Source organism: Papio anubis, chromosome 14 (assembly GCF_008728515.1).
Source record: "Papio anubis isolate 15944 chromosome 14, Panubis1.0, whole genome shotgun sequence".
Lineage (NCBI taxonomy): Eukaryota > Metazoa > Chordata > Mammalia > Primates > Cercopithecidae > Papio > Papio anubis.
In genome coordinates this window covers 69,754,738-69,781,366 of record NC_044989.1, presented here as the reverse complement: position 1 = coordinate 69,781,366, position 26,629 = coordinate 69,754,738, and the positions used below count along the sequence as shown (strand labels likewise).

Below are 26,629 nucleotides of genomic sequence, written 5' to 3'. Positions count from 1 at the left end.
AATCAGAGGCACCCTAGGGGCTTTCGGGATGATTCTCAGTTGCCTTGTCTTACACAACCTGGGTGGGTTGGGTGGAGGTGTCACCATTTTTTTTTTTAACATCTTTCAGGAAGCCTAACCACTTTAAAATGTTAGAGGCCTTTGATATCACCCAATGTCCTTGACTTGGAGGCTTAAGCCAAAACTCCAAGACAGCAGGAAAGTCCCATTCCATACCCTGTTCCACAGGGCTACCATGCTGGGTAACTCTGGGGAACGACTCACATTGCATCCTGTTTTATTGTGGCCCCTAGCGTTAAACAGGACACACCCTTCACAGCCAGAAGAAGTAGCCCTCCAGCTACATATACATATACATAGCTACAAACCCGAATGACCAGGTGTTCCCAGGTGTTCTCTTAGATCTCAAATCTAAGAACACCTGGCTTTGGAGGTAAAAGGGGAGAAGTACAATTTGATGAAGGAAATCAGGTTTTGTTGTTTATTGGGGTAATTATTAGGTATAAAATAGTAGAAGAGCACGAGGCGTGGTGGCTCACGCCTGTAATCCCAGCACTTTGGGAGGCCGAGGCGGGTGGATCATGAAGTCAGGAGTTCAAGGCCAGCCTAGCCAACATGGTGAAACCCCATCTCTACTCAAAATACAAAAATTAGCCGGGTGTGGTGGCACATGCCTGTAATCCCAGGTCCTCGGGAGGCTGAGGCAGGAGAATGGCTTGAACCTGGGAGGTGGAGGTTGCAGCGAGTCAAGATCATGCCATTGCACTCCAGTCTGGGCGACTCCTTCTCAAAAAAAAAAAATAAATAAAAATAATAAAAAAACTAGTAGAAAAGCTACAAAGCTTGCAGAGAAATTTTGGAAAATACAAAAGCAGGAGCTTTGTTTTTAACATGTTTATTCCAGGTCTTGCACAGTGGCTCAGGCCTGTAATCCCAGCACTTTGGGAGGCTGACACAGGAAGATCACTTGAGGAGTTCTGAGAGTCACCTGTGCAACATAGTGAGACCCCCGTCTCTACAAAAATAAAGATAAAAAAAAATAACTGAGCACTGTGGTGTGCACCTCTAGTCCCAGCTACTCAGGAGGCTGAGGAAGAAGGATCACTTGAGCCCAGGAGTTTGAAGCTGTAGGATACCATGATCGCACCACTGCACTCCAGCCTGGAAGACAGAGCAAGACTGTGTCTTAAAAACTTAAAAATTTTATTCTGGATTATTTAAGAAAGAAGATATTTTCCCCTCTCAATCAACAAACCAAAGGCAATTAGAAGGGGCTGTATATAATTAGAGTGATAAATGGAAGGTATTATCTTCGATGTTATTTGTTTAATCCTTTTTTGAGACCTTCACCAACCTCACAGTACAATGTGGCTCTGTCTCTGCTCCCACCTTCTCTGTGGAAACTCCAATGACTGACATCTCTCTCCGTCCATTCCTGGGATCACGTGTGCTTGGAACAGATTCTGTTCTGCTACCATTTACTCATTTGCTTCTTCAACTGCTCTGCTGCCTGCGACCAGATCAGCCCCAGAAGGCTGGTAATAGAAGAAGTTTAGACAAATTAAATTTAACAGAGCTTAATTGAGCAAAGAATGATTCACAAATCAGGCAGCCCCCAGAACCAGAATAGGTTCAGAGCAACTCCAGGACTGTCACATGGTTGGATAAGATTTATGGACAGAAAAAGCAAAGTGATCTATAGAAAACAGAAGTGAGGAACAGAAACAGCTCAGTTGGTGACAGCTGGGGATTTACCTTATTTGACCTGGTTTGAACATTTGACTGCCTGTGGTTGACTGAAGCTTGGCTCCTGTGACTGACTGAGACTCACTGCTTGTTACAAGAGTCTGTTTACACACCAAGTTGGGTTACAGTTCACTGTGTCCAGAGAAACCTAACTTAAAATATGCAAGGAGGCAGCTTTAGGCCAAACATAACAATTTCCCCCTTTTGAACAACCTCTCAATTTGAGAGATTAACCAAAACTTTAGGCATTGATGTCATTCTGTCACCATCATACATGGAGTTATTTGGTCTCAAATTTCACTGAGAAATAGTAGAACAATGGATTTTTTTATTTTTATTTTTTATTTTTATTTATTTATTTTTTTTGAGACAGAGTCTTTCTCTGTCACCCAGGCTAGGTGGAGTGCAGTGACGTGATCTCAGCTCACTGCAAGCTCCGCCTCCTGGGTTCCCGCCATTCTCCTGCCTCATCCTCCTGAGTAGCTGGGACTACAGGCGCCCACCACCTCGCCCGGCTAATTTTTTGTATTTTTAGTAGAGACGGGGTTTCACTGTGTTAACTAGGATGGTCTCCATCTCCTGACCTCATGATCCGCCCACCTCAGCCTCCCAAAGTGCTGGGATTACAGGCGTGAGCCACCGCGCCCAGCCGAACAGTGGGTTTTGTAAGATGGGAACAAAGAAACAGAACAATAGAAAGAAACCTGATTGGGTAACATCAAGTTACTTTTTTTGTAAGAGTTACGGCAGAGGGGGACTTCCTTATGCTGGAATCTCCTGTTTTCAGGAGAAAAAAAGAAACGGGTCTGTTTTGGGGTCTGCCTCCTACAAGTTTCAGTTTGATTACGTGGCATTTAGCATGAGTGACTCCATTTTGGTTTGGTCTGGTCTGTTGGGGCCTAGTGCAGGAGCTCAGTCCAAAACAGTGACCTCCCATAATTTTATTTAACAAGGCCAAGGCACCTATGGTGTAATGTCTTCCCACTTCCCCTGTCCAGATGGGGGCTGGTGCAGCCTACTTCAGACCCTGACATCCAGTCAGTAGTTAACTGTGCTCCACAGGTCCCGCTGGGGTACAGCATGCCCCTCTCCTTTCACAGGCTAGAAAGCAGCAGGACCCTGGGCTCAGGGCTCACACAGTCTTAGATGTTTTAATGAAACAACTTCCTTCTTTTGTGTCACCTTTATTTCAAACACTCTCCCTGAGCCTGAGGCAGAGTTCATGGGGGCTGGTCAGAAGACAGTCTGAGTATCTGGGCCCCTTGACCTTGGATCAAACATATGAATTGACTCTTTCCTCAAGAAAGGAATTCTTCCCCAGGATGAATTCTTTCCCAGAAGGGTTCACTATGCCTCAGGTAAATATTTCTTTGTTGCACCTGACACATCAGCCCAGCAGAAATACTCAAATCCATTTCATTTCTAGGAAGAACACAGGTTAGTCAGCTGACCTCAGATGTCACTCCTTGTAGAATATCAGGAATGGGTCTAAAAGTGTTATAGGAAAATAAAGCAACAGCATCATTGTAACTACCTATGTGACAAGCTCAGTTCAAGGCACTTTGAATGCATTTTCTCTAATCACTCAACTATTTTAAGTAGGTATTGTTCCCTACATTTTACAGATTAGGAAAGTTAGGCTCATCCATTCAACAAGTTTTTTTGTTTGTTTGTTTTTGTGAGACAGAGTCTTGCTCTGTCGCCCAGGCTGGAGTGCAGTGGCACGATTTCTGCTCAGTGCAACCTCCGCCTCCCAGGTTCAAGCATTCTCCTGCCTCAGTCTCCTGAGTAGCTGGGACTACAGGTGCCCGCCACCACGCCCAGCTAATTTTTTGTATTTTTAGTAGAGACAGGGTTTCACCGTGTTAGCCAGAATGGTCTCCATCTCCTGACCTCGTGGTCCACCCTCCTCGGCCTCCCAAAGTGCTGGGATTACAGGTGTGAGCCACCACGCTGGGCCTCAAGAAGTATTTATGGAGCGCTTACTGAATGACAGGTGCTGTTCTAGGCATAAGAGATGCATCAGTTATCAATATAAGCAAATATCTCTACCTTTGTGGGGCATACATTCTACAGAGGGAAACTTATTTAAAATAATTAGCATAATAATGAAATAAAATATATTTATTAGAAGGTGATTAGTTCTACAGAACTTCAGAGAGGTTTCAATTTAGCAAGCATATCTTGAGTATCTCTTAAATGCCAGGCACTAGGAATAAAATCAAGAAGATAAAGGTGGCCTGTCTATATGGTGCTTAGGCAAGTGATGCCATAGAGTAAGGGGCAGAACTACTAGTTATTGCCACTGCTGACATCCATGTTGGGAATGATAACCAGAATGAGTGACTGAGGCAAGTATCTCAGTCCATTGAGGTTTACTAAGTCAGCTTCAGGGAGTGTCAGGGAAAAAAACGTGAGCCACAGATGCATCTGTGGCTGTTTTTCCGAAGAGGTTTTCAGGAGGTTTAGTATTTATACTTTTCCTTAAAGGGAAGGAAGGCACATAGGAAGAGGGGCAGGTAGTTGTAAAGGTGAATGGTTACATTCTTAGAAGACTTCAGTTAGTGCCCAGTAAATCTGCATTTTACATAAGATAAGATGAATGTCTGAAGAAAAAAAAAAGGATTAAAGGAAGAATCAATTATGCAAACATGTTTGGGTAGCTGGAAGAATGACTGATCTCATTCATTTGTTTTGTTTTACACCTGGGAAGATAAGCTTGTAATCAACATTATCAATGTAGAATGGAACAGACTTTAGTTTTAGGAGCCAGATACACTGGAAACCTAAAGTTACAACTGGCATATCCTTGTTTATGGGAGGCTGGCAAAGAATTTACTTATGCATCATCTGTGGGGAAGTTATTCGGAGATGCCTGAGGCCTTTTACCTTTCCATGGGGATCTGGCTAACGCATAATGCTAGTGACAGCTATTCATTTCCAAGAGGGGGTTGCATAACTCAGTCACCAGGGTTAACCTTCTCTTTGGAATAAGGAGTGGAAGTCCTGAAATTTTTTAAATTTTCCATTACATGTTCTCGCTCTTCAAAATCTTTCAGAGAAAACACTGTAGAAGACACGAGTTTGTGGTTGTATGTTTCATCTGATTCTAAGTTGCTAGGAAGCCTCATTCCACGGAGATGGGGGAGAAACTAAAGAAGCAATGCCAAATAACAGCAACAAAGGGAAAGGAATCCGGGAACCTGATTCAGGCTACATAATTGTCTCCTCAATTAAGGCAATTATTTGGGCAATCATCTCCCTAACTCTTTTAGTTGTACATTGACACTGTTATAATGTCTGAAGCAGTCTATAGACTCGTTTTTGTAGAGTAGCTGAAGCATCTTCAGTTTGCAGTGACAATCTGACAGATTTTCCTGGATTGTGGCTTGAATCAGGTGTTTAAGTGAACCCTTTGCATAGTTCATACTCAGTAGGCACAAAGATCGTTTATATATAAATTGCTGTTATTTCTCCCAAAGTTTAAGTTCTCTGGCTTCTGCTTGTAGGGCTTTAAGAAAAGCATAGTTTTAATTTCTCATGACTCGTCAGAGGCATGTGAACCAGAGCAACTCCATCGTGAGTAGGGGCTGGGTAAAATAAGGCTGAGACCTACTGAGCTGCATTCCCAGGCGTTTAGGCCTTCTAAGTCACAGGTTGAGATAGGAGCTCGGCACAAGATACAGGTCATAAAGACTTTGCTGATAAAACAACTTGCGGTAAAGAAGCCAGCCAAAACCCACCAAAACCGAGATGGTGACAAGAGAGACCTCTGGTCATCCTCTCTGCTACACTTCCACCAGCACCACGACAGTTTACAAATACCATGGCAATGTCAGGAAGTCACCCTATATAGTCTAAAAAGCAGAGGCACGAACAATCCACCCCTTGTTTAGCATATCATCAATAAATAACCATAAAATGGACAACCAGCAGCCCTGGGCTTGCTCCGTCTATGGAGTAGCCATTCTTTTATTCCTCTACTTTCTTAATAAACTTGCTTTCACTTTACAGACTCACCCTGGATTCTTTCTTATGCGAGATCCAAGAACTCTCTCTTAGGGTCTGGATCGGGACCCCTTTCCGGTAACAATTCCAAAACAAGAAAATGGAAGAAAAAGTTGAAAATGTTAGTTTGGAGACTTGTAGCCAGGAAATAAATCTGAATCCAGTCCAAATTATAGGCAAATAATAAAAACTCAAAAACAATGAATAAGGCTAGAATCTAATAACAGGTATACTATAGTTTTCTTCTGAAACATAATTTTTCTTTCTCCAGTTTCCCATTTTTATCAAGGATAAATCATAGTATGATCGATTTATTTGCAAAATAAGTTTTAGTCTTGTACCTGGCCTAATTATTTGCATACAATGCTGTAAGCATAGTGATTGACCACATAGACTCCTTTTAAATTCGCTTTGTTGGAACCAGTTCATAAGGAATAGCAGATTTGACTTTTTAAAAGCCTCTTGAGGTTAGCCAAGCCAAGGATTTATCTGTACCTCTAGATACCTGTATGAATTGGGGGTGAATTCCACTTTTCTTGAGGTCCCAAAGTAACTTGAGGTTCCTGGGCCTGTCAGAAAGTGACATTCTTTTTTTTTTTTTTTGAGACGGAGTCTCGCTCTGTCGCCCAGGCGGGAGTGCAGTGGCCGGATCTCAGCTCACTGCAAGCTCTGCCTCCTGGGTTCACGCCATTCTCCTGCCTCAGCCTCCCGAGTAGCTGGGACTACAAGCGCCCACCACCTCGCCCAGCTAGTTTTTTGTATTTTTTTAGTAGAGACGGGGTTTCACCGTGTTAGCCAGGATGGTCTCAATCTCCTGACCTCGTGATCCGCCCGTCTCGGCCTCCCAAAGTGCTGGGATTACAGGCTTGAGCCACCGTGCCCGGCCAGAAAGTGACATTCTTTACTTATTACAGGTCAGGAACTTTGTAAAGGAATCGGATAGACATGGTACCAGGCCAGTCTTTCCAAAGGGCTTTTTATTGGCTCTATAAAATCAATGTCAATTCCTCAAAGCAGTCTGAGTATATCTGAAAAAAATGCTATTCTAGTCAAAGCCTTGATAAAATAACCAGTGTCTCAAATTTTGTCCTGTTACAAAAGAAAACAGATTCTTCTTGAAGTTATGCAAATAACTATACTGCTATATATATTAAGAATACTCACAAATAGGCCGGGTGTGGTAGCTCATGCCTGTAATCCCAACACTCTGGGAGGTTGAGGCAGGAGGACTGCCTGAACTCAGGAGTTTGAGAGCAGCCTGGGCAACATAGTGAGACTTTGTCTCTGCAAAAAATAAACAAAATTAGCTGGGTGTGGTAGTGGGCACCTGCAGTCTCAGTTATTTGCTTGGGAAGCTGAGGTGGAAGGATCAGTTTAGCCTGGGAAGTTGAGGCTGCAGTGAGCTGAGATTGCACCACTGCAATCCTGCCTGGGCAACAGAGCGAGACCTTGTCTCAAAAAAAAAAAAAAAAGGAATCTCACAAATAGTTTCCAAATTATGGAGAAATTTAGAGAAAAAGAATATGCTTCAAATTTTGATCAGAAAGGTATATTTTACCCAACTTGTTGTAAGCTATAAATAGCTCAACAGAAAAACGTTTTCTTGCTTCTGAAAAAACAAAACAAAAATTATCAGTAATGTTTCAAACAAAAAAAGTCATAAAAAATCACTTTACACACATACAAAAATGACTTTAATATTCTATTGGCTTAGTCCCATTAATTAACTCTTGTTCTTTTTGATGTTGGATTAGAAATCCTCATGAATACATCAGCTTTTTAATTAAAGTCCTGGAAGGCATTTTCATAGTCCAACTGTATGATCTCCAAAGTTATCAGAAACTTGTATTCAAGAGTACTTGTTAGAGTCCTTTCCATGAATTTCCTTAAAGAAGAAAATTTTGGACTGCAGCTCATTATAAACTCCTTTTTGAGAAGAATCAAAGTAAAACAACAATTGTCTGTGGATGACAAAACTTAGAACAGCCATGGTTAAAGACACGATTGACAAGGAAATTTGGTTATTTCTGTGGCACACAACAATTTAACATAATAATCATAATTATTACTGATATCATATACTAAGACATACCAGAATTACAGGAATCTCACACAATTTTGAAACACACATTAACAACACATTCATATAAATATAACCCAAAGAAAGTTAAGCACCATTTCACATTTGACAATGCTTCCTGTCCCCCACATAGCATTCTATTCCTCTAGTGCCTTCATTGATTTACAAATCTTCTCCAGGAGCTCCCTGGGACCAGGAATTGTTTTGTTCATCTTAATATCACTCCACACAGGATTTTGATCATCTGTGAGTAACAGGAAACCTAATTAAACAGTACCTTAAGCAAATGTTGACCTAAAAGGAAGAAGCTGAGGCAAAATTAATATAGAGAATTTATTTGGGCCAAGGTTGAGGACTGTAGCCCTGGCCATAGTTCCAGGTTGCCTTGGAGAGTGCTCTGGGAACAAAGGAGAGGCTCAACTTTTTAAAGAAAAAGAGACAAATCAGGGGAGGGGAACAATTACAAAAGTTGCTCATCAGGTATTCTCATTCGACTTTTTTTTTTTTCTTGAGACAGGGTCTCACGCTGTCACCCAGGCTGCAGTGCAGTGGTGCAATCATGGCTCACTGCAGCCTCAACTTCCCAGGCTCAGGTAATTCTCCCCCATCAGCCTCCCAAATAGCTGGCACTACAGGCATGTGCCACAACGTCTGGCTAATTTTTTGTGGAGACGGGGTTTGTTTGTAGAGACTCCCAAGTGCTGGGATTACAGGCAGGAGCCACAGCACCCGGCCCTGATACCTTTTTTTTTTTTTTAGGCTAGTCAATGGCCCTGATAATTTAAAGGGGCTCACCCTCCTCAGATAACATGTTTTTATTCTGCTAGGTGCAGTGGCTCATGCTTGTAAATCCTCCATGTTTCCCAGCATGGTCTCAAACTCCTGGGCTCAAGCGATTTGCCTACCTCGGCCTGCTGGAGTGTTGGGATTACAGGTATGAGCTACCATGCTCAGCCGGTATTCTTGCATACATAGCAAGTGACTTCAAGAAGTTATTATTTAGCTCAAGAGTGAATGAGATATTACTGCTACTACATTTTATTTGTTTTCGTTTTTTTTTTTTTTTGAGACAGAGTCTCACTTTGTCACCCAGGCTGGAGTGCAGTGGCACCATCTCGGCTCACTGCAAGCTCCGCCTCCTGGGTTCACGCCATTCTCCTGCCTCAGCCTCCCGAGTAGCTGGGACTACAGGTGCCCACCACTGCACCCGGCTAATTTTTTGTATTTTTACTAGAGATGGGGTTTCACCGTGTTAACCAGGATGGTCTCAATCTCCTGACCTCCTGATCCGCCCGCCTCAGCCTCCCAAAGTGCTGGGATTACAGGCGTGAGCCACCGTGGCCAGCTACTGCTACTACATTTTAAATGCCTCTCTGGGCCTGATACTTTTTCTTTTTTTATATTGTTTGTAGAAATGAGGCCTCACTGTATTTCCTAGGTTGGTTTCAAACTCCTGGGCTCAAGCGATCCACCCACCTCAGCCTCCCAAAGTGCTGGGATTATAGGCATCAGCCACAGTGCTGGCCTTTTATTATTATAAATTTTTAATTTTTTTTGAGACAGGGTCTTGCCCTGTCAGCCAGGCTGGAGTGCAGCAGCATGATCACGGCGTAGTGCAGCCTTGACCTCCTTGGCTCAAGCAATCTTTCACCTTAGCAAAGCTTTGTGAAATTTCTGGTTGACTTTCTCATTGTTCTCATTGGACAGAACCGAACCATAGAGCCAGTTTATACCCACTAGGTGCAAGGGAGGCTGAGAAATAGGTTTCTTAAATTGGACTCATTGCTATCTGAACAAAATCAGTGTTCACAAGTAAGGAAGAAGGGGGAAATAGATATTGCGAGGTACCTGGTTGTCTGCCACAATCCTATTCATTAACATTCATTGAATGAATAGTTATTGAATGAATGAATAGATGTATGAGTAAATGACCTTTTGGTCCTTGTCACATAGTCTGGTAATCTTCTTAGTCAACCAATAAAATATCTTTGCTAAAATATTAGAGAAAGTATCAGTTGTCTATCAGTTATTATAAATGTATGTATAATGCTGTGTGTGTATGTGTATCTGTATGTGTTACAGAGGGTTATAAATAGAGCTACAGATATCTCAAATTGTATTTGTTCTTTTTCCTAAAGAGTCGCCCTCTCTAGTATATATGGGAAGAAGGAAAGGCTCTTTCACCTCCGCTCCTGGCTGCTGTCCCTAGTTTCACATGCTACTGGATATAGTCTTCTCCATAAAATGCGGCACCCTGGCTTGGCACAGCACCAGGCTAGGGGGTGAACTGGACCGGACCACCCTTTCCTTCCTGACTTCCCCTTTCTGCTGTCCACACAACCCTCACACAGCATGAAAAAGTGTACTGAATTTGACAAAGGGTTGAGATGACTCCATTCATTCAGTCAACAAATACTTTTTGAGCACCTACTGTGTGCCAGGCACATACTAGGTGCTAAGGATACAAAAGTAAGGAGGCTGACATGTCCCTCAGGAGTCCGAGGCAGGAGCACTGCTTTATCCCAGGAGTTCGAGGCTGCAGTGAGCTATGATTGTACCACTGCACTTCAACCTGGGTGACAGAGTGAGACCCCCCATCTCAAAAAGAAAAAAAAGAGAGACTGACATGTCCTTCATACGTTTAGAGTATAGCAGGGGAAAGGATCATTAATCAGTATCCAAATCCATCATTTCAAGTTGTAAGAATGTGTTATGAAAGAAAAAGCATGTTTTGAGAGAGGCTGACAGAGGAGACAATTTAGATTGAGATGGAATGAGGCAAAGGGAAGGCCCCCTAAAGAAGGGATATTTAGGCGCAAACCTGGGGGAATTAGTACAAGGGAGTTAAGAAAAGAGGAGGGGAAAGGCATTCCCAGTAGAGGGAAGAACTTATGCAAAGGCCCTAAGGTGAGAAATAATTTATCATATTTAAGGAACTAAAGATGGGCTTGTGGGCGAGAAAGCTGACAATCTGCTTTCCAGATACCTCTTGTGCACACATATACAAGCACACACAGACACACAATTTTATATAAATGAGATCATCCTATACACACTGTTTCTAATCTGCTTTGTTTCCATTTAATGTAAGTGATCAATAATTGGCAAAAACAAATGTTTTGTTAACCCAGTTTTTGCAAGAGAGAGAAACATATTCTAGTGGCTGACAGAAATGCTAATTAGTGGCCGGGCGTGGTGGCTCACGCCTGTAATCCCAGCACTTTGGGAGGCCGAGGCGGGCGGATCACGAGGTCAGGAGATCGAGACCATCCTGGCGAACACGGTGAAACCCCGTCTCTACTAAAAATACAAAAAAAATTAGCCGGGCGTTGTGGCGGGTGCCTGTAGTCCCAGCTACTCGGGAGGCTGAGGCAGGAGAATGGCGTGAACCCGGGAGGCGGAGCTTGCAGTGAGCCGAGATCACACCACTGCACTCCAGCCTGGGCGACAGAGCGAGAATCCGTCTCAAAAAAAAAAAAAAAAGAAGAAAGAAATGCTAATTAGTGAAATTTGTCAATCACAAAAGAAGGGGAAGAGAACAGGGCCTGGAATGGGAGCCCAAAAAGCACCAACACTGAGGGGCAAGCAGATGAAACCCTGCAAGGGAATCTGGGAGGACTAACCAAAAAGGTAGAAGGGAAAATAGGGAAAATTTGTGGTTCCTGGAAAGTCAAGAAACGAGATTATAAAAGAGAGGGAGAGCTCCTCAGCCTCTGATGTTGTGGAGGTCAAGAAAGGATGGAAAAGGGTCCTTGAGGTTAGTAGCACAGAGGCTGTGGGTGGTTTGACTAGAGCAGGCCCTAGGAATGGTGGGACACAGAAGCCTTGTTTCAGGAGTTTGAGGAGTGGGAAGTGAAAAACTAGAGACTAAGAGTGCAGACAATTTTTTTGAGCCACTTGGCTTCGAAGGGAAGAAAAGACAGTGGAAGAGGATTTGGGGCAAGGCAGGATTTTTCTTATGATAAGGAATCCATAAGAGAGGGAAAAATTGAAGTCCAAGAAGAACGCTTGTTCCCAGGTGGAAGAGCCACATTTTATTCTTGATTCAGGGTCAACAAGAGAGGCTTGGACTGCCTTGCAGTCTAGAATGCACGTGCGTGTGCGTGTGCGTGTGTGTGTGTGTGACGGGGTGGCGGGGTTGGGTGGGGGAATACCACTAGTGGTTAAAAGCAAGTACACAGCATTGGGAAATGAACCAAACTGGGAGGAGGCACAGCCCACTCAGTGTCCAGGCCGGGGCAAGCTGCAGGCCTGAAACCCACCCACCCTCTTAGATGTGTCTCCGGGCCATAGAAATTACTAGGGTTGCTTGGGTGTGGCCTCAATCTGTTCAACAACCTGTTTCCATTCTAGAAACCAGTCCTCTGTCTTCCAGAACAGTGATTCTCAAATTTTAGCTGGCATCAGAATCCCGGGAAGGGTTTGTTAAAACATTACTAGGCAGGGCGAGGTAACCTAAGAGCTTTTAGAGGCCCACGCAAGAGGGATCACTGGAGGCCAGCAGAGTTCAAGAGCAGCCCAGGCAATATAGGGAGGCCTCTTCTCTACAAAACTACTACTACTACTACTATTACTACTACTATTACTACTACTACTAAAAATAGCCAGGCATGGTGGCTCACACCTGTAATCCCAGTGCTTTGGGAGGCTGAGGCTGGAGGATGAATCACTTGAGCCCAGGAGTTGGTTTTGGTGAGCTATGATCGCACTTCTGCCCTCCAGCCTGGGCGACAGAGATAGACCCTGTCTCTAGAAAAATTTAAAAAAAAAAACAAAACAAGTAACAAAAAGATTTCCAGTCTCCACCTATAGAGATTGTGCCTCAGTAAGTATAAAGTGGGGCCCAGGATTTCTAACGTGCATTTCTAACGTGTTCTGCTTTTTTTGGCCCCTAGTCCGCACTTTGAGAACCGTTGTCCTAGAGAAAACTGAACACTCCAGGAAGGTTCTGGAAGAATAGGAATGGGCTTTGGCACTCTGCTCTGGAAACTAGTCAAACGCTCATGTTAATCCAGAGAAGGGTAGCACTGTGCCAGATACGTGCTCTGTGAGGGTTGGTCCAAGATGATGAAGCGGCAGGCGACAAGCACAGCTATGAGGAAGGGTTAGACACAGGTCCACATCAGACCCATGGGAAAAGGGCAGGAGAAATGCGAGAACCTTTGAGAGGGAATGCTCTGGGGTGTCTTTGGGGGCAGTCACTGAGCTGGGCCTGGAGGCTGAGTAGGGTCCTACACGAGGGAATGGGTCAGGTTTAGGGACGGAAAACAGCATTCGCAACCGCAGCACCAGCACCTGCTAAGAACCCCGCCAGCAGGGAAAGCAAAGTATGGACGGAAACACGCATGCGTTCAGGGTGCTGCGTTAATTAACCAGGCGCCGGCGCAAACAGCAAAGGTTTCCTGGCCTGTCTTGGTCAGGGTGACGCAGTAGGCTGCAAACCTCGGAGTGTAGGCCACCGCTCTTAGCCGCAGCAGGGCCGCCCGCAGCCGGTAGGGTGGGCTCTTCCCAGTGCCCGCCCAGCTACCGGCCAGCCTGCGCCTGCGCCGATTTTTTGTGGCGCTGTCAGGGAGACCCTTGCGCACTCCGGAGTAAGATGGCGACCGCGGCCAGGCGGGGCTGGGGAACTGCGGCTGTTGCCGCGGGGCTGCGCAGGCGGTAGGTGAAGAGCCTGGAGCTCCGAATAGGTGTGCCGTTGGGCTTAGCCAGCGGAGCGGTCGCCGCCTTGCAGACCCTCTCGAGGCGGGTGGGTAGTGCATCTGATGGAGCCGGCGGGTCCGCCCTGTCGCCGCAGTTGGGGGTGAGCCCTGAGGTGTATAGCCGTCGGTGCGGGAGCTCGGCGCTTCTGTGTCCTAATCCGGGCGGACTCTGTGGAGCTTCGTCTCAGGCTTAGAGACCCAGTGCTTGAGTCTGTGCGGTATGGAAGCTTGTAGAGACTGGCTGTAGAGCCAGAACGGAGGAGCTGTTTTTAAATCGTGTGCCTCTCCCGCCCCCAGGCCCTTTACGAGGTGCATTCCCTCCTCTTCTAAACAGAATCAGAATGTCACACAGAAAGGAAGAAAATACCTTGTCTCGTTTCCTCATTTTCCCAGTAAGACCCTGAAAGAGGAGGTAACATGTCCAAGGTCACACAGTTTCTAAGTGATGGAACTCCGACGAGAATTCAGACCCCTAGATTCCCTGCACCCGTCACCATTAAGCCCACTCTGTTCCCTTGTTTTTCCCCCTTCCCTGAGCCGTACCTTTGAGTTTCAAAGACTTCTGTGAACATTGCTAAGAGGACATTTATGTAGGTGTACCTTAATTTTACGTCTGGAGAAAATGGCCTACAAGAGTTTGCCCTCTTGAGTATTTGACATTTTAGTGTTAATGGTGCTCTTGAAGTTTAAATGTATATCCTAAAAAGGTTTAAGTTGGTAGAATTTTTTGTTAGTTATCTCCTGTGTTTGAGTAGATGTCTTCCTTGAATAATGTAAAAACAAGACTTGGTTTAAAAACAAGACTTTAAACCTGTATGTCGGAATGTGCTTCCTCTATTCATTGTGCTGCTTTTCCCCTGGGTTGAAGGGATAAGAATATTATTCTTCTAGTGTATTTCCAAATTCCAGAGTATTCACAGATTTAGATACTGAACTATAGAAAAAGGCATTTTTACTCCAAACCTTGAACTTCACTCAATTAGTAATTATTGGGCACCAATTAAATAATGGTAGCAGCTGCCATTTATTGAGCACTTACTGCATGGCCTGGCACTGGTTTAAGCACTTTGCATGGATTCTCTGGATTCTTTATGAGGTAGCTGCGAAATTAATCTCATTGTAGAGATGAAGAAGTGAGGCCATTGTGCTAGCAGCTGGAAATGAAGATAGTTTCTCCCCTTAATGAGTATGCAGTCTAGCAAGAAAAATATGTTAACAAATAATGACAAAGTCATGAGTGCTGTAATAGATTCATATAATTTAAAGTGGTGTGCCGGGCGCAGTGGTTCACGCCTGTAATCCCAGCACTTTGGGAGGCCAAGCCAGGCGGATTGGCTGAGGTCAGGAGTTCGAGACCAGTCTGGCCAACATGATGAAACTAAAAATCCAAAAAAAAAAAAAAGCCGGGCGTGGTGGTGTGTGCCTGTAATCCCAGTTACTCGGGAGGCTGAGGCAGGGGAATTGCTTGAACCAGGGAGGTGGAGGTTGCAGTGAGCCAAGATCACGCCACTGCACTTTAGCCTGGGCGACAGAGCGAGAAAAGCGAGATTATTTCCATCTCAAAATAAATAAAGGAGTGACAGCTCTTACTGTGATCAACACTGTTTGGAGCTAGTGTGGGGAGTGGCAGTCAGGACTTACAGATTATTTGATTCCCATTCAGTGTTGATTCCATTGTTCTCTTGAATCTTCAGTGCCAATCCTTTTATCTCTCCAATAGCGTCTAAGAAACTATGTGGGGCCGGGCGCGGTGGCTCACGCCTGTAATCCCAGCACTTTGGGAGGCCGAGACGGGCGGATCACGAGGTCGGGAGATCGAGACCATCCTGGCTAACAGGGTGAAACCCCGTCTCTACTAAAAAATACAAAAAACTAGCCGGGCGTGGTGGCGGGCGCCTATAGTCCCAGCTACTCGGGAGGCTGAGGCAGGAGAATGGCGTGAACCCAGGAGGCGGAGCTTGCAGTGAGCTGAGATCCGGCCACTGCACTCCAGCCTGGGCGACAGAGCGAGACTCCGTCTCAAAAAAAAAAAAAAAAAAAAAAAAAAAAAAAAAAGAAACTATGTGGGTTACAGCCCCACAGTATCCCAGTAAAGTAGTCTTTTGCTTATCAATGGCATATAATGATTACCGAAGGTTGGAAAAAGTTAATCTGTATTCTATTAACACTTAATCGGTGCTCACTCATTCTTTTCCACAAGAAGAATTTCAGTTTTGGTAGAGAAAAAAATGTGACAGCCCCTGTTGCTTCTTGCCTATTTTAAGCAGCAAATAATTAGATAAATGTGATCTTGTGTATGGTCACAATTTTTGCCTTTGCAAAACATTTTAACAGAAAATTATGACAGTGAAAGACCGTTCTAAGCAACCACCATTTTGCCTTTAACCTCTAGACTGCCCATTCCCAGGCTTGGGCCAAGCTAACTTTGGGAGACATTAAGTTTATAGTTTAAATGATAATAGCCCTTTCCCAAAATTAAACCATCTTTGTAAGGCTAATGAAAGACCATTGGGTTGGGAGGATGAAAAGAGCCTGAATTCTGCTAAGATGTAGATATAAATGATTACCAGCCATTATTCTGGAGGTCATAAGAGTTGCAACTTCCCCAATTACTCCTGCAGAAAACATCACTCTTGTAGAACCTAAGATTAGCCTTTTCGGGTTTTTGCATTTCTGACTGGTTCTGTGGCTCCACCCATAAACGGACTGAACACTCAGGAGGACCATTTTCCACACCCCTATGATTGCATCCCCAACCAATCAGCAGCACCCATTCCCTGGCCTGCCAGTCTATCCTTGAAAACCCCTAGACTCAGATCCAGAGAGACTGAGTACTGAAACTCCAGTCTCCCTTTCAGCTAGCTCCGCGTGAATTAAACTATTGCGAATCCCCTGTATTGATGAATTAGCTGTATCTGAACCCATTGGCAATTATAAATGACTCTTGTGCTTAAAATTTTTCCATGACTCCTATGAAGTGGCAGTTGTAATGGAGAGCGATGATATTTTCAAGTAAACTGGATTTTAAAGTAAATTGCATTAGGATTTTAAGAATTTTCACTACTAAAGTCTCCTTTTACTTCCTTTTCCAGTAATATTTGCTTTTCTTTTCTTCCTTTGTTTTCAGTTTGTCAAAGCCATCAAAAATAGCCAATTATGTTTTCTCTATAAGAGTAAAGTTAGAGACCGGGCATGGTGGCTCACGCCTGTAATCCCAGCACTTTGGGAGGCCAAGGCGGGTGGATCATGAGGTCAGGAGTTCAAGACCAGCCTGGCCAAGATGATGAAACCTGTCTCTACTAAAAATACAAAAATTAGCCGGGTGTGATGGTATACACCTGTAATCCCAGCTACTAGGGAGGCTGAGGCAAGAGAATCGCTTGAACCCAGGCGGTGGAGGTCGCAGTAAGCCGGGATCGCATCACTGCACTCCAGCCTGGGCAACAAAGTGAGACTCAATCTCAAAAAAAAAAAAAAGGACGGGCCCAGGCACGATGTCTCATGCCCGTAATCTCAGCACTTTGGGAGGCCGATGCTGGCAGATCACCTGAGGTCAGGAGTTCGAGACCATCCTGGCCAACGTGGTGAAACTCCATCTCTACTAAAAAATTCAAAAATTAGCCGGGCATGGTGGCAGGCACGTGTAATCTCAGCTGTTCAGGAGGCTGAGGCAGGAGAATTGCTGGAACCTGGGAGACGGAGGTTGCAGTGAGCCGAGATTGTGCCATTGCACTCCAGCCTGGGCCAACAACAGCAAGACTCCATCTCAAAAACAAAAAGGACAATAGTATACTTTTTTTTTGGAGATGAAGTCTCGCTCTTTGGTCCAGGCTGGAGTGCAGTGGTGCGATCTCGGCTCACTGCAATCTCCACCTCCCAGGTTCAAGTGTTTCCTCTGCCTCAGCCTCCCAAGTAGCTGGGATTACAGGCGCCCACCACCACTCCCAGCTAGTTTTTGTATTTTTAGTAGAGACGGGGTTTCACCATGTTGGCCAAGCTGGTCTCGAACTCCTGACCTCAGGTGATCCACCCACCTTGGCCTCCCAAAGTGCTGGCATTACAGGTGTGAGCCACCACCCTCAGCCCAATAGTATATTTTCTTTTAGATTTTTTGAAGTATTGAAATACTTTTCAAAACAGGTAATACAGGTTATCTTGAGAGAGGGAAACGTGGTAAGGGACAGGAAAGGAGGGAGACTTTCACTGTATATGCTTTTATCCTTATCAATTTTGAACCATGTGACTCTATTGCCTAATTCTAAATATTTTTTAAAAAGGAAAAAGTTTATAGTTATTTGCTTCCTTTGTGCCTAACCAAGAGTCTGGGACTATGGGTTATAAATTACTAATGTAGATACAATTCTGTTTCTTGGTTTTTGTTTTTTTTTTTTTTTTTTGAGACAGAGTCTCGCTCTGTCACCCAGGCTGGAGTGCAGTGGCCGGATCTCAGCTCACTGCAAGCTCTGCCTTCCGGGTTCATGCCATTCTCCTGCCTCAGCCTCCTGAGTAGCTGGGACTACAGGCACCTGCCACTGCATCCGGCTAATTTTTTTTGTATTTTTAGTAGAGACGGCGTTTCACTGTGGTCTCGATCTCCTGACCTTGTGATCCACCCGCCTTGTTGCCTCAGGCTAAAGTGCACTGGCTGATTACTAGGCGTGACGGCAACCTCCACCTCCTGGGTTCAAGCGACTCTCCTGCCTCAGCCTCCCGAGTAGCTGGGATTACAGGCATGTGTCAGCATGCCCAGCTAATTTTGTATTTTTAGTAGAGATGAGGTTTCTCCATGTTGGTCAGGCTGGTCTTGAACTCCCGACCTCAGGTGATTCACCTGCCTCGGCCTCCCAAAGTGCTGGGATTACAGGTGTGAGCCGCTGCACCCGGCCCAATTCTATTTCTTTTACCTGGATTTTATATTATCCTGTGCACACCCAGTTATCAAGGGTAGGAATTTCCATTTAAGCTCTACCTGATTTTGAATTGTTTATAGATATTGCTTGCCTAAGTAAGTGGAAATAATGTAGATGGAAAATGAAAAGTCAGTTCTCTAATTATTTCTATTGCTGGTTATGTTTAAATTTTACATAGGTCTATACATGAGAAGTAGAAACCAATTTTAAAAGATTAGAGCTCTTAAAATGTCATTCATTATGTGCTTTTAAATATAGGTTCTTTCATATGTTGAAGAATCCATACACCATTAAGAAACAGCCTCTGCATCAATTTGTACAAAGACCACTTTTCCCACTACCTGCAGCCTTTTGTAACCCAGGTAAAATTTCACCTCTTTTAAAGCAATTGTGTTTCAGAAACTAATGGAACTGTGTTAGGATTTTGTGGATCATAAAAGATGAGAATTTGTATATTTTCTATTTAGAAGCCTATAGAAAGAATGTAGGAAAAAAAGCCATATTTTTCTTATAGGCTTCTAAGTAGAAAATTTATTTGCAAGGACATTGTCCAATAGATCTATGAAATCTCAGTATCTTGTATAACACTTCCGCTGCAACACAAGAGTTGCTCAACAAATGATTTCCAAAATGAAAATATTGTAGAAGTTAAAATCTGACTGGGTGTGGTGGCTCATGCCTGTAATCCCAGTTCTTTGAGAGACTGAGGCAGGTTGATTGCTTGAGCCCAGGAGTTTGAGACCAGCCTGGGCAATACAGCGAAACCCCATCTCTACAAAAAATACAAAAAATTAGCTGGGCATGGTGGTGCATACCTGTAGTCCCAGCTGCTTGGGAGGCTGAGGTGGGAGAATCCCTTTAGCCCAGGAGTTCAAGCTTGCAGTGAGCCATGATCACACCACTGTGCTCCAGCCTGGGTGACAGAGTGGGACCCTGTCTCAAAAAGAAGTTTCAAATGGGGATTGTGTTTCAAAGAATTGTATGTATTTCAAGCTAATGTTTTACTTTTTTTGGGTAAGAATACCCTTAAAATCAGTAAATTTCTGGCTTTTATCCAGACCTTAGAACACTACATTCAAAAAAAAGAAAAACTTTTTTGTCAAAATTAATTACTATGGTTTTGTTAATAATCTTGATTGTTAACAAGATACATACTTGATTTTCTTTAATTTGGGAAATAGATATGATTTGAAAATAATTTGAAGTGTGATGACCATAATGTAGAGTTAGGGAAGTTTTAAGGGGAGAGGGTATGTGTGTCTGCATGTGTGCATGTATGTAAATGTATACCTGTATGTGTTATGGAGCTGTAAGCATATAAATTCAGCCTCTCCTTTCCATTGCTGACTTGAACACATTCCGGTGGCCATACTCTGGCTGATTCTGGCTAAGGGCATGACTTAAATCAGGGTAGACCTTACCCCTTCAGTAGCCAGGGGCCAGAAGAGGAACACTTTCCTGCAGACTTGCCTGACTGCTTGAATCACAGAATAGTTTAGATATAAATATTGTAAATACTGAGTAACTCACCTGATTAAACCACTTTAATTGGACTTCTAAACTTTGTAGGACTGAAATATGTGGTCATATAGCTTTTCAAATAGGAAACCCATTAATTTTAGTCATTGATATTGACTTTAAGCATCACTAATCTGTATTTTGGAGGAGTTTACGTCTACCTCCTTAGGTACCTATTAGTACCAAGCATAATAGGAAGAAATAGGCTGGCGTGGTGATTCATGCCTGTAATCGCAACACTTTGAGAGGCTGAGGTGGGCAGATCCCTTGAGCCCAAGAAGTTCGAGATCAGCCTCAGCAACATGGTCAAACCCTGTCTTTACAAAAAAATACAAAAATTATCTGGGCACAGTGGTGCGTGCCTTTTTTGTCAAAAGTAAAAAGTTCTGTGATTATGTCATTCATCTTCATACTTTCTACTTTAGACAGTATAGAGTACATGCTCTTAAGTGACTTTTTTTTTTTTTTGCATTTGTAGTTTTTACCCTCAAGGATTTCTAAAAATTTTGCTTTCTGCAGGTATAGTTTTCTCAAATTGACTGCGTAGAATAAAGCCAGATTTTTTTTTTTTTTTTTTTTTTTTTTTTAATCTTGGCTCACTGCATCCTCTAATGCCTGGGCTCAAGCAATCCTCTTGCCTCAGCCTCCCATATAGCTGGGATTACAGGCACATGCCACCACAACTTGTAGTTTTTTGTAGAGACAGGATCTGTGTTGCCCAGACTGGTCTCAGCCAGGATGGTCTCGATCTCCTGACCTCGTGATCCGCCCGTCTCGGCCTCCCAAAGTGCTGGGATTACAGGCTTGAGCCACCGCGCCCGGCTGGTCTCGAACTTCTGCCCTCAAGTGATCCTCCTGCCTTGGCCTCCCAGAGTGCTGGGATTATAGGTGTGAGCTGATGCACCCAGCCAAAGCCAGATTTAATTCTTCAAATATTAGTAGAGTACTGTGTGCAGATTTTGGTTAGCAATAAATTATTAATACAAGCTGCAAGAAATGATTGGTTCAGAACCAGAGTTAGAAGATTATTTACAGAAAGTGTTGGCAGCCCTTTCTTTAATGTGTCATTGAAAAATCATTCCCTTACAGATTTTCAGAAGAATGTCTTACTAGAAATATACATATTTTAAAGAAGTACTTGGACATTGCAGTTATTTTTTCATTTTTTAGGAATTGTCTGGTTGTCTGATTAGGACAATGACTTAAGCAAAATGTATGGGAGTTCACCTTTAATTTTTTTCTTTATCCACAAAATGGTTTTACTTCAGCTAGCTGGAACTGCATGGCAAAGTGCAAAAATGACTCTCAGTTGTCAAATTAGAACCTTTTCCCTAATGGCTAAGAAAAGCATTTTTGTACCAACCATATGTTTTGCCAAATTTAAACTCTTTCAAATTTAAAATAAAACTGTTGCTTTTTGGTATTTTATTCTCTCTCCTAAAATAGGTGATATGAAAATTAGAACAGGAAGACTGACCTTAAATGTATTTTCCTATTATGCTTGGCAGTGTTAGATAAGGATTAGCGATATGTACGGTGGCTAAGAAAGTCAGCACCTACAAAATTGTCCAGCTTTGTATCCTGGCTCTGTTACTTAGTAGCTGAGTGACCTTTAGTCTCCTTATTATAAAACAAGATAAAAACAGTACCTCATTGAAAGGATGTAAGGATTAAATGATATAATACATGTAAAGTGCTTAGCACCCTGCCCAGCACATGATAGGCACTGAATAATTTTTTCTTTTTTTTAAGACAGAGTCTCACTATGTCTCACAGGCTGGAGTGTGTAGTGACTGGATCATGGCTCATTGCAACTTCCCCCTCCCGGGTTCCTGCCTCAGCCTTCTGGGTAGCTGGGATTACAGGCGCACATCACCACACCTGGCTAATTTTTGTATTTTTAGTAGAGACAGGGTTTTACCATGTTGACCAGGCTGTTCTCGAACTCCTGACCTCAGGTGATCCGCCTGTCTTGGCCTCCCAAAGTGCTGGGATTACAGGCATGAGCCACCGCGCCCAGGCACTGAATAAATTTTAATTGTTATATACGATTGTCAATCTATTTAAATATACTGCTGTAAGACGGAGGATTTATTTTTACTCAGAAGGTTCATTTTCTTTTTTTTTTTTTTTCTGAGACGGAGTCTCACTCTGTTACCCAGGCTGGAGTATAATGGCGCAATCTCAGTTCACTGCAACCTCCACCTCCCAGGTTCAAGTGATTCTCCTGCCTCAGCCTCCCAAGTAGCTGGGACTACAGGCACACGCTCCCATGCCTGGCTAACGTTTGTATTTATAGTAGAGACGGGTTTTCACCATGTTGGCCAGGCTGGTTTTAAACTCCTGACCTTGTGATCCACCTGCCTTGACTTCCCAGAGTGCTGAGATTACAGGCGTGAGCCACCATGCGCGGCCTTTTTTTTTTTTTTTTTTTTTTTTGAGATGGAGTTTCGCTCTTTTTGCCCAGGCTGGAGTGCAGTGGTGTGATCCCAGTTAACTGCAACCTCTGCCTCCCAGGTTCAAGTGATTCTCCTGCCTCAGCCTCCTGAGTAGCTGGGATTACAGGTGCTCGCCACCACACCCGGTTAATTTTGTATTTTTAGTAGAGATGGGGGTTTCACCATGTTGGCCAGGCTGGTCTCGAACTCCTGACCTCGTGATCCAGCCGCCTTGGTCTCCCAAAGTGCTGGGATTCCAGGCATGAGCCACTGCCCCCTGCCAGAAGGTTCATTTTCATAAGGAATAATCAGGTCTGTTTAATAGTTTTAAAACTGTTAAAACGCCAATACTGTCCTTTCGTCCTGCAAGCTGTTGTCATAATAGCAAGATAGGAAATTAAAGATTGTGTTATCTCTTTATTGCTTTAGTGAATCAATTCTCAATCTAATCATGGTCCTAGAAAAAAGATATTATAAGAAAAGAGTCGGCGGGCACAGTGGCTCATGCCTGTAATCCCAGCATTTTGGGAGGCCAAGGCAGGTGGATCACCTGAGGTCAGGAGTTTGAGATTAGCCTGGCCAACATGGTGAAACCTGGTCTCTATTAAAAATACAAAACTTAGCCAGGCATGGTGGTACATGCTGGTAATCTCAGCTACTCAGGAGGCTGAGGCAGGAGAATTGCTTGAACCCGGGAGGCAGAGGTTGCAGTGAGCTGAGATCACGCCACTGCACTCCAGCCTGGGTGACAAAGTGAGACTCCATCTCGAAAAAAGAAGAGTCTGTAAAGATATCTTTTAGGCCAGGCACAGTGGCTCACGCCTTTATTCCTAGCACTTTGGGAGGCCGAGGTGGGTGAATCACTTGAGGCCAGGAGTTCGAGACCAGCCTGGCCAACATGGTGAAACCCCACCTCTACAAAAAATTAACAAAAACTGGCTGGCTGTGGTGGTGCACACCTATAGTTCCAGCTACTTGGGAAGCTGAGGCATGAGAATTGCTTGAATCCGGAAGGCAGAGGTTGTAGTCAGCCAAGATTGTGCCACTGCACTCTCGCTTGGGTACAATGTGAGACCTTGTCTCTAAACAGAAAAGATATATTTTAAATATCCCAGGAAGTAATTTGCATAGATTCTTGCTTATGTTGTGTTTTGTTATGTTACTTACTATGCCTCTGGGTCTTCATTTGTAAAATGGGAATAAGAGTTCCTTCTTTACAGGGTTGTTAAAGGCATAAATGCATTTAAAGCACTTGGGCCAGGCACGGTGGCTCACGCCTGTAATCCCAACACTTTGGGAGGCTGAGGTAGGTGGATCACTCGAGGTGAGGAGTTTGAGACTAGCCTGGCCAACATGGTGAAACCCAGTTTAAAAAAAAAAAAATTGCCGGGCGCGGTGGCTCACGCCTGTAATCCCAGCACTTTGGGAGGCCGAGGCGGGCGGATCACAAGGTCAGGAGATCGAGATCACGGTGAAACCCCATCTCTACTAAAAATACAAAAAATTAGCCGGGCACGGTGGTGGGCGCCTGTAGTCCAGCTACTCAGGAGGCTGAGGCAGGAGAATGGCATAAACCCGGGAGGCGGAGCTTGCAGTGAGCTGAGATCCGGCCACTGCACTCCAGCCTGGGTGACAGAGCGAGACTCCGTCTCAAAAAAAAAAAAAAAAAAATTAGGCCGGGCACAGTAGCTTACGCCTGTGATCTCAGCACTTTGGGAGGCTGAGGCGGGTGGATCACCTGAGGTCAGGAGTTCGAGACCAGCTGGGCCAACATGGTGAAACCCTGTCTCTGCTAAAAAATACAAAAATTAGCAAATTAGCCGGGCATGGTGGTTTGTGCCTGTAATCCCAGCTACTCAGGAGGCTGAGGCAGGAGAATCAGCTGAACCTTGGGGGTTGGGGGTTGCAGTGAGCCACGATTGTGCCACTCCATTCCAGCCTGGGCAAAAGAGCAAAACTCTGTCTCAAAAAAAAAAAAAATTAATTAAAAATAAATAAATAAAGCACTTGGCCCCAGAGCTGGACATGATGGCTTACACCTGTAATGTCAGCACTTTATTTTGGGAGACCAAGGTGGGAGAATCACTTGAGGCCAGGAGTTTGAGACCAGCCTGAGCAACATTGGGAGACTCCACCTCCACAAAAAAATTTTTTTAAAAAGCCTTTGGCCGGGCACAGTGGCTCACCTCTGTAATCCCAGCACTTTGGGAGGCCGAGGCGGGTGGATCACAAGGTCAGGAGCCCGAGGCCATCCTGGCTAACATGGTGAAACCCCATCTCTACTAAAAATACAAAAAAAATTAGCCAGGCGTAGTGGTGGGCGCCTGTAGTTCCAGCTACTCGGGAGGCTGAGGCAGGAGAATGGCGTGAACCTGGGAGGTGGAGCTTGCAGTGAGCCGAGATCATGCACTCCAGCCTGGGCGACAGAGTGAGACTCCACCTCAAAAAAAGAAAAAAACAAACAAAACCGCCTTTGACTCTGTATTTGGCATATAATAAGCACACAATAAATATTTATTATTACTATTATAAATTGCTAACTTTATTGTCTTTAAAATAATGGTGGCACTTTGGAAAGAAGAGAATGTAGCATTTTACTGTATTAATGTCAGCAGTAAGTGGTCTATGGTTATGATAGCCATTGGTACAAAGTCACCAAACAGAATATGTATAGGACTCCTGAATTATGAATATATATAAGACTTAAGTGTAGACTATTTCTGGAATCTGTTTCATTACATAACTATTTAAATAATCAGAGTATTGGCTGGGCACAGCGCTCACGCTGTAATCCCAACACTTTGGAAGGCTGAGGTGGGAGGATCGTTTGAGTCTAGGAATTTCTTGAACTCCTGACCTCGTGATCCACCCGCCTCGGCCTCCCAATGTGCTGGGATTACAGGTGTGAGCCACTGTGCTCGGCTATATATTAATATATTTCCTTCTTATCTTTATAAATGCTTTGTCAGGGCAATAAAATCTTGGGTTTTTCCCCAGTTTTTCTTATTTCTTCTGGTTCTGTGCAAATGAGCATGTCCTAGTCTATAAACTTGTTAACTGTTTTTTTCTAGAATAACATTTTCTTTTTCCTTTTTTTAGTGAGATACATGTTTATTCAAACACAGGATACTCCAAATCCCAACAGCTTAAAGTTTATACCAGGAAAACCAGTTCTTGAGACAAGGACCATGGATTTTCCCACCCCAGCTGCAGCATTTCGCTCCCCTCTGGCTAGGTATATTACTGTTTTCATTTGCTTTTACCAAGAAACACAAATAACTGACTTTGGGGTTAAGACAACTTTATTTAACTATTGCATTTCTGTGTGCACCGCATTCTTTTTTAAGTGTAGAGAATAATTTCTTTTCAGATGAGAGATTAAAAAATAATAATAATAAGGCATGTTGCAGTGGCTCATCCCTGTAATCCAAACACTTTGGGAGGCCGAAGTGGGAGGATTGCTTGAGTCCGGGAGTTGGAGACCAGCCGGGGCAACATAGAAAGACTCCATCTCTACCACACACACATACACACACACACACACTCACACACACAGAGATCCCATCTCTACCACACACAGACACACACACACAAATTTAGCTGGGTGTGATGGTGTGTACCTCTTGTCTTAGCTATGCAGGAGGCTGAGATGGGAGGATTGTTTGAGCCTGGGAGGTTGAGGCTGCAGTGAGCCATAATGGTGCCACTGTACTCCAGCCTGGGCAACAGAGTGAGACCCTGTCTCAAAAAAAACCCAAAAATGTTGAGGAGGCTGAGGAGGTGGGGATCACTTGAGCTCAGGAGTTTGAGACCAGCCTGGGCAACATGGTGAAACCTTGTCTACAAAAAGTACAAAAATTAGCCAAGTGTGGTGATACGTGTCTGTAGTCCTAGCTACTAGGGAGACCGAGGTGGGAGGATCGCTTAAACCCAGGAGGTTAAGGAAACTATGAGCTGTGATGCCATGATTGTGCCACTACATTCCAGCCTAGGCATGAGAGTGAGACCCTGTCTCAGAAAAGAAAAATGAGAGTTGATATTAAAAAAATTTTCTCCTGAAGAGCGATATATTTGAGAGACCTATAGCATGAATAAATAAAAACTTATGTTTTTACTTAAGAAAAAATATTCATCAAATTGATAAATATAGTAAATTTCCATTTCAGCTCTTAAAAATCTGATTTTTAAAAATAATGAGAACTTGCTTATTTTATTCATAAGGGTAGTTGA

At 43.8% G+C, this 26,629-nt stretch overlaps 1 protein-coding gene and 1 long non-coding RNA gene across 9 annotated transcripts in view; one reads left to right on the top strand and one right to left on the bottom strand.

Annotated features, from left to right (window-relative positions):
* Positions 1 to 1,112: 1,112 nt before the first annotated feature.
* On the bottom strand, positions 1,113 to 6,932 carry LOC110741075. Its single transcript, XR_002516713.2, has 4 exons — positions 6,919 to 6,932; positions 5,767 to 5,825; positions 1,390 to 1,535; positions 1,113 to 1,161 (listed from the first exon to the last, which is right to left on the bottom strand). It is a non-coding gene; the product is annotated as an uncharacterized LOC110741075 (long non-coding RNA).
* Positions 6,933 to 13,232: 6,300 nt separating this feature from the next.
* Positions 13,233 to 26,629, top strand: part of NFU1 (NFU1 iron-sulfur cluster scaffold) — a 42,376-nt gene continuing 28,979 nt past the window's right edge. For 2 of the 8 annotated variants that reach the window (XR_636560.2, XM_003908760.4), the window contains exons 1-3: positions 13,233 to 13,492; positions 18,702 to 18,805; positions 25,499 to 25,634. Coding sequence is in view for 5 of the 8 variants with exons in the window: in XM_003908760.4 (XP_003908809.1) it covers positions 13,431 to 13,492; positions 18,702 to 18,805; positions 25,499 to 25,634 (302 nt within the window). In the remaining 3 variants the exon portion in view is untranslated. Of the gene's footprint in view, positions 13,581 to 13,615; positions 13,635 to 18,701; positions 18,806 to 25,498; positions 25,635 to 26,629 lie in introns of those variants that run through there. The other 6 variants (XM_003908761.4, XM_009184355.2, XM_003908764.3 and 3 more) reach the window with 6 other exon arrangements.